This window comes from Haliotis cracherodii, unplaced genomic scaffold, assembly GCF_022045235.1.
Source record: "Haliotis cracherodii isolate W230 unplaced genomic scaffold, xgHalCrac1.p SCAF_4, whole genome shotgun sequence".
NCBI classification, from domain to species: Eukaryota; Metazoa; Mollusca; class Gastropoda; order Lepetellida; family Haliotidae; genus Haliotis; species Haliotis cracherodii.
The window spans coordinates 23,398,970-23,406,258 of NW_027266297.1; the positions used below are offsets into that span (position 1 = coordinate 23,398,970).

At 37.3% G+C, this 7,289-nt stretch overlaps 1 protein-coding gene across 2 annotated transcripts in view; it reads left to right on the forward strand.

Annotated features, from left to right (window-relative positions):
- The window catches only part of LOC139479798 (YTH domain-containing protein 1-like), a 31,396-nt gene extending 24,684 nt beyond the window's left edge, over window positions 1-6,712 (forward strand). The window contains exons 12-17 of one of the 2 annotated variants that reach the window (XM_071262675.1): window positions 628-707; window positions 1,176-1,203; window positions 1,504-1,552; window positions 1,718-1,792; window positions 2,347-2,490; window positions 2,799-6,712. In XM_071262675.1, coding sequence (XP_071118776.1) covers window positions 628-707; window positions 1,176-1,203; window positions 1,504-1,552; window positions 1,718-1,792; window positions 2,347-2,490; window positions 2,799-2,960 — 538 coding nt within the window. In that variant the 3' untranslated portion in view covers window positions 2,961-6,712. The remainder of the gene's footprint in view (window positions 1-627; window positions 708-1,175; window positions 1,204-1,503; window positions 1,553-1,717; window positions 1,793-2,346; window positions 2,491-2,798) is intronic. The other variant, XM_071262676.1, reaches the window with a different exon arrangement.
- The last annotated feature ends 577 nt before the right edge of the window (window positions 6,713-7,289 follow it).

Below are 7,289 nucleotides of genomic sequence, written 5' to 3' on the forward strand. Positions count from 1 at the left end.
AAGGGTGTTGGGGTGACCAAGTTGTCTTAAGGTGCCGCAATTCTCTGTGGAGAGTTGCTTGGTTTCACCAAGACCTGCATCACTTCCTTTCTTCCCACAAGTTGACACACCATCATGTAACATGAATACTGTTCGAAGTAGCCTTACACCTAACTCAGATCACTCTCAGTAGAAGCACTCACTCACACAGTATAAGACAAGTTTAGCTACTATCTAAACATGAGATAAAAAGTCAAACCATGTATTTTCACTATACGCTTTTAGGTTGCATTCTAATACAAAACGACATGGGTACAATGTGTGAAGCCCATTTCTGGTGTCCCCTGCCGTGATATTGCTTGAATATTGCTAAAAGTGGCGTAAAACCATACTCCCACACAAACATACTCTAATACAAAAATGAATGTTTATGTAATCAACAAAAACCTACAGGTATTTCTCTTCCTCTCCCTCTACCTCTTACAAAACATACTGTCTGTGCAGAAGACAGTTACAAATTTTACACATGAAAACATTTTACAAACTGGCAGTAAGGTGCTGATGCAACATTGATGTATTGTTCTCATCATATTGTAAATTGTAGCAATATCCGAGTAGAAATGAAATGTGACTCACCTTGACTTGCAGACGACGACGACACAGTCGAGAGAATTTTTATGAAGGACCTCGAAACAAGAGAAGCAGAGGTGACTTTGGTGGCAGAGATGGTTAGTTGTCATTACCATGAGGGCAGTAAACCATCTGGAATAATATTTATTGACCATATGGTTAACCCATCAGATCGATGGCACCGATACAAGACTTGAAATTCAAAAACAGTTCTATCATGGTGGTGATGATTATGTGGTTATCCTGTACTTGCATGCTTTCCCTGCATGTGATGGATGTCGCAAGTAAAATTGCTGGATAGATCACTTTCCATCAAGTGATGTTTTCAGTTTTGGGTTTGTGAAAAGGTTTTTTTGCATGGTAGTCTTAATTTGACCTCAAATTTGAAAGTTTTCTTTGTAATTTTTTTTAATTAATTTATTGTTCCTGTTGGTTAACCTTTCAAGTTTACTTTTGATTTACGCAGTCAAGCTTGGATTGTTTTTGCATGATTTTTTATTCAAGTTATGCCATACAAAGAGAGATGGTAGCCATCATTCACAAATGCAGTATTTTCTTGATTTCAGGGTTTTTCAAGGACAAAAGAATGGAGAGGTATGGAATATCTGTTGATTTTAATCAGTGTTTATGAAGATTTGTCTAAAGATATCTTAAGCTTACTTGTGATTGGCTAATCTGGAAACGTGCTAACATACTGTAAACAAAAAGTAGTTCAGAGAGATACGGATAAGGATTATTTTGCAATATTTGAGCTCTCTTAGGTTACAGATTATCATTAGAGAATTGGGTGGGGGTTGGGAGGTGTCTATTTTTTCTCTTATCCAGTGCCTTGCATTGCCATTTGCCCTGGTTCACTGACCACTGACCACTGTAGCCATGTTATTTTCTTTCCAGAGGACCTCGTGGCTTTCCAGGTGTTCGACGTGAAACCTTCCTCAATGGGGTAAGTAAGCTATTCTGTTGCTTGAGAATATAGTGAATTAAGAACTTGGATCTTTACACTTCCTGAATGTTTGTTACTGATCTCAGTACTAAACAGTTGAATCACTTTCTTCAGCATGTTTGGTTAAACCATTCTTCTTTATTCAAGGATATACTGTTATTTCAGTCCTACAGTGACTACATGAGAGAGTTTGCCCACACCCGCCCTCCAGTTCCACCTATGACACCATATGGCCCACCGGTAAGACTTTCCTTCCAGTCCCTGCCAACATGGAAATTGAGGGTCTTATGTTCCCCCTCCTTGTTTATATCAAATAATTCATTGAAAGTTCACACACGTAGATGTTTTTCTCTCTTTACAAAGTAGGGCCCATTGGTCTAAAGCACTGTTCTGTCTAGTTCTGCTTGAACCTACTGTTTTGGGTTTGAATCAGATACTTGCCCTGAATATGATCATTGTGAAGAACTATGCATGTGGATTTCTCCAAAGTAGTCATAATCAAATGTCTACAACAATTGTTGGAGGAGGCACAGCCAGCCAAGTGGTCTCGACTTTCATCCCTTTAGTCAGGCCATTATCCCATGATCATCGGTTTGAATGACACATTCACCCTAAGTATGATTGATCATTGGTTTGTCGCCCCGTGAAGATCTGGGTTAGAATAGGTCTTCAGCAACCATGCTTGTCAAAAAAAAGGTGACTAACAGGATCGGAACTATATTCTTATCGTTGAAGGTCGTGACATGATTTTGATATAGATGTGACTCCGCAACTGTTTATAATCGGAATTTCAGCCACCTGGCTACTTTGAGCCCCCACCATCATACACCACCCACTATGACAACCGTGCACCCCGGGACTTCATGTCCGGCCCCAACTATGGAGATATGTCCATGAACAGACAACGGAGGGATGGCAGAGAACCAGATAAACGCTCGGTACATATATTCACATATTTAATGGTCTTCAGGTGGTTACCAAAGTAGATGTTTTCCATGGCAGTATTATGGTTGCGTCCATTGTGTGAGTAGAGTTTATGTGAATCTACACCAGCTTTTCTTACGATATCTTCTTAACCAGCAATCTGTAATCAAAAGTGTCTTTGTAGATTCTGATATGCTCATAATTGTTAAAGAACACAGTTTTTATCATAAGTATGAATATGTTCCATATATGTGGTATACAATTCGTTTCTCTCAGTCTACAGGGAAATTTGTGTTATTACTCCTGCATTTTCTGTTTACAGTACGAGAGAGAAGTGAATGAATTTCTTCGACGAACAAGTCATGGCACACTGGGCGGTAGTCGAGATCGGGAACGAGACAGGGAGCGTGATCGTGATCGAGAAAGGGATCATGATAGGGATAGGTCACGGGAGAGGGACAGACGTCATCGAGACCGTCGATGATGGGATGTGGAGATATACGCATGTACAAAGTGGGTTCAGTGCTCATGGGGTTGTGTGAATGAGGGATAGTCTGAGATGTGTTCAACATTGTTGATACCCAAATGTGGTCAAAATATTGCATAGAGATAGATAGGAAGGGCAGTATTTATCTGGCCTGGTTCAATATTTAGTTTACATATGGAAATGCCAAGTCTCATGAAGGAAGGGCAAGTATTGACTACAATAAGGCATTACTTATTTGGTGTAAAGATATTTCTGATGTGTTGCATGTTATGTGGCATGTTGGATCACATAGTATGTTGATGAAAGAGAGAATAATGGAGGGTGAATGTTAACTCATCTGAACAAAATATACATGTTGATATCAATCTGTACAATGTACTGTCCATTTTTTTAATCCATATGCAAATCTGCAATCTATAGTTGCAGTGTTTGACACTAACACTGGTATACTTTGCCTAGTCTGGCATATTTTCTTAAGGACCAGTAAAATTAAATAAATCATGGTCTGATGTTATTTTGGGGGATGAACAAAGTAATTGAAGTTAGTAACACTTTTGAAATCGGCGTTAGATTGACTCAAAGCCAAATCAGCAACCTAAACAGCCCTGTGTGGTACAGTGGTTACTTTCTTGACTGGTTTCAATTCTAATGATGCACGCTCACTTGTATGAACAGGATAAAGTATCTGCAAACATGGGAAGGGAACTAATGAATCTTACACACACTTTATGGGAAAAGGCTATGAGTTGACCTGCTGCAAACAAATAAACCTCTGAGGTTAACCAGCATTAACTTGTCTTTTATTACTGCCATTTGGTAAACATTCATTTTGTAGAATTCAAATAAAGTAACATCATTTAGGTCCTGTTTCAGTCAGCACCATTGTGTCGTATAAAGAACCGACGGGACCAGTAGGCTTTTCTAGGTGCTGGTCCTTAGAACCACTGACATATTTCGGTCAGTGTCAAACGCTGAGTTGTCCACAAGATCTGCTAGTTATACTGTTAAAACATATGACATCATTGCATTTATGAAAATTAATTGTGGTGCTGTCTTTAGACCAATGCATATATTTGAAACAAATTATCTGAGTACCTTTGGATATGTACAATGTCCAAGTTTGTATTGATAGTGATGGAGAATGATTATTGGATTATTCTTATTTTATTATTAATCTAGTTTTGTTTGTGCTTTTGTCATTTGTCATTTGTTTCATAAGCTGAATGTGATGCAAGTAAACCCTTATAGATCTTAGTATACAATATTTTGATAGTTTGTGTTCTGGAACTGTTAAACCTTAATTGGAAATGCTTGTCATACCACATGAGAAGTTTTGATAATTATTGTATAAATCTGAGATACTTTCACAGAAGGGACAAACTTTGAAATTTGATTATGCCATGAAAAGGCTGGTTTAGAATGTGTACCTATACATTTACCTTAAAGTGTGTTTTACACCCATGGTACTCTTAAAACCAATATACCTTCACTCTTTTTGTATTAATTGTGATCAGAGACTATTTGTATGGTTATACATTGCTTTCAACGTTTGATTGGGGGAGTAAATGGGTTGATGAGGACTACAATATTGTTTGTAGATACGACATTGACCATTCGTGGTATGTGAATATTATTGGTATGTCATTACCCAGACAGAACATGAATGGTGTGTTTGTTTTATCTCGTTTTTTGCATGCTCATGCAATTAATCATATCAGAATATTTTGGATATGGGAATTCAAGTACTGTGTTTTCACCAGAACAAAATGAGGGCACTTGGTGTTTGCAGTATTTGCAGATGCTGTTCTGTCCATACCAGTGTATTGTTACATAAACAGTGCTTTTGTACCACACTCTGTGATGATGATCTAGTGCATTTACCACTATTTACAATGGTCACTGTTGCCCTTCATATGTCAGACAGATGGCTCTGGACATTCAAATGCCTTAAGAGTATTTGCATTGATGTTGTTCTTTACTTGTAAAGAAAACTTGAGATTTGTTTTGCTGTCTTGATCTGTGACCATCTTACTGTTTCATATCCAGTCTCATCATCACTCATTGTGCGGAAGAGATAAAGATATGAAATCCTGTAGATGTTAATTTGTTTATAAGCCTTAGTCTCTGCTGAAATCCTGTGAAACTCTACAATGATATTGTATTAATTCCCCAATCATATTAAGGCATCACATTGTGTTATTTCAGTGTTTGTTTACTGTTTGAACAAATTGAGATAATTTTCAAGAATGTCATAAGTTGAAACTACTTTTACTGTCACTGGTTATTAACTTTGTTAAACAGGTTACAGGTGGGAGATCAGATTTGCACAGTCATATTTCCAATGGCCTGTTTTTTATTGCATATTTTGATAAAGACATATTTTATCTATTAAACCCTCAGTTTTTATTGATAGATTTTCTTTTTTGACTGGACATTGTAACAGATGTTCATAAGAGACCTCCTCAGATAGACGAATTGTTCCTCTTTACTTTGTTTAGATATTAACCTCCAAATCTGATCTTGCACATGTATGCATGAACAGCAATTTATTCTTGAACAATTATTTTATATTTTTAATTTTTGTCAATTTTTTTCCTAGGCTTTCTTGTCATGTTGGTTATGTGGTTTGTCATACTTAGCAATAACTATATGGATGTGTCAGAACTATAAAAACCATGTCAAAAAGGTTGTCAAAGAATATCACAGAAGGTGGAGTACATTTTTTGTGTGTGGTTGAATTACATAATTGAAATGGAAGGTGAGCAAAACAGGAAGAGGAGAATGCTTGTGGTTAAGTATTGTCAGATGTAATAAGTTCATTATTTACCATCATACATTTGTATCATTGCAGAACCTTAATTACCTGTCAGTAAAATTATTTATTTTCTGATTATTTATATATTATATAGTAATAAGTTATGTGGAATAATAAGGACTGTTCTCTCTTTGATCAGTGAATGGTGAACGTTAGAAACAGACAGTAGAAGACAGTGTTATCTGAAGCAAGACGGGCCACTTGAATCTTTTGACACCTGTGGACAAAAGTATATTCGATAAATACCAAGGAAAATCATACTGTCCGATGTCATTCTGACAGATACTGAAATTAAGGCCTGTTCGTTCAGTATTAATACATGGTGTGGAATTGTGAGCTCAGGTTCTGCTACTTGCTGTGCAGAGTAGGTCTCCTGGCTATATGAGGATCTTCAGTTATGGGTTAGAATACCATATTCTCACACATTTGCTATGGTCCATCCACGCTGTTATTGTGCTTGTGGGGGTTTCCCAAAATGGTAAATGTCAATGATCTGCACCATTTTGAGCTCCCCCCCCCCCCACATTAGCTCAATAATGTAACTGAACTGATCAAACTCTCTCTCCCTTGCTTGTAGTTACTTTCAGCTTCCATTAATTTTAGTCTTTTTTGTTTTATACATTAAATTTGAATACCTTAGCATTGAAAGCAAAGTCTGTTTTATCTTTTCTGATAGTCATCTTTTGGTTTTAGAATGTTTAAATTGGATGTAAAGTTTTAAGAACTTACAAAGTGCCCTTTCCTTGGTGTAATAGCTAATGTACTGAGCCAAAGAATAATATTGTAGATCCATATATTTCATTGGTTAGTTCATGACCCAGTCATTGTGTACATTCATCTGTCTCATTGTTTTCACATCAGAATGTTTTCATGAAACACTCAAATGGTCACACTTGTCCTTCAGGTACAAGTTTTAAAATGTATTGTAAATAAATACTTTATAAGATATCACTTGTATGTTTGTCTGTCATACAGGACTATCTTTCCTTGGAGAGCTTTGTGGTTTTAAACTGCACTCAGCAATCTTCCAGCTATATGATGGCGGTCTGTAAATAAACGAGTCTGGACCAGACAATCCAGTGATTGATATCATGAACATAGATCCACGTAATTGGGATGACCTACATCAACCAAGTCAGTGAGCCTGACCACCAGTTCCCCTTGAAGAGTAACGGTGTACCTTTCAACAATGTTGTGTATGTGAAATATCCTCAACATATGCCCATATTATATCTGTAGAGGGGGCATGGATGGCCCAGTTATCTTGGTGCTGTAGTCATATTTCCAGCATCACAGGACTGCCTCCATGATCTATTGGAAGAGCGTCTGCCCAGAGAGAGGAAGGTCAGGTGTTCAATCCCAGGCGACGTATTACAAAAAGACGTTAAGAGATGGTACTTGTTGATGTACTGTCTGAGTGGGGTAGTCATGTCAAACTGTGGCATGGTATCTCGGTGTGCTAACACTTTAATTAAAAATCGGCATTAATCTGGAATAATACAAGCAGCCTC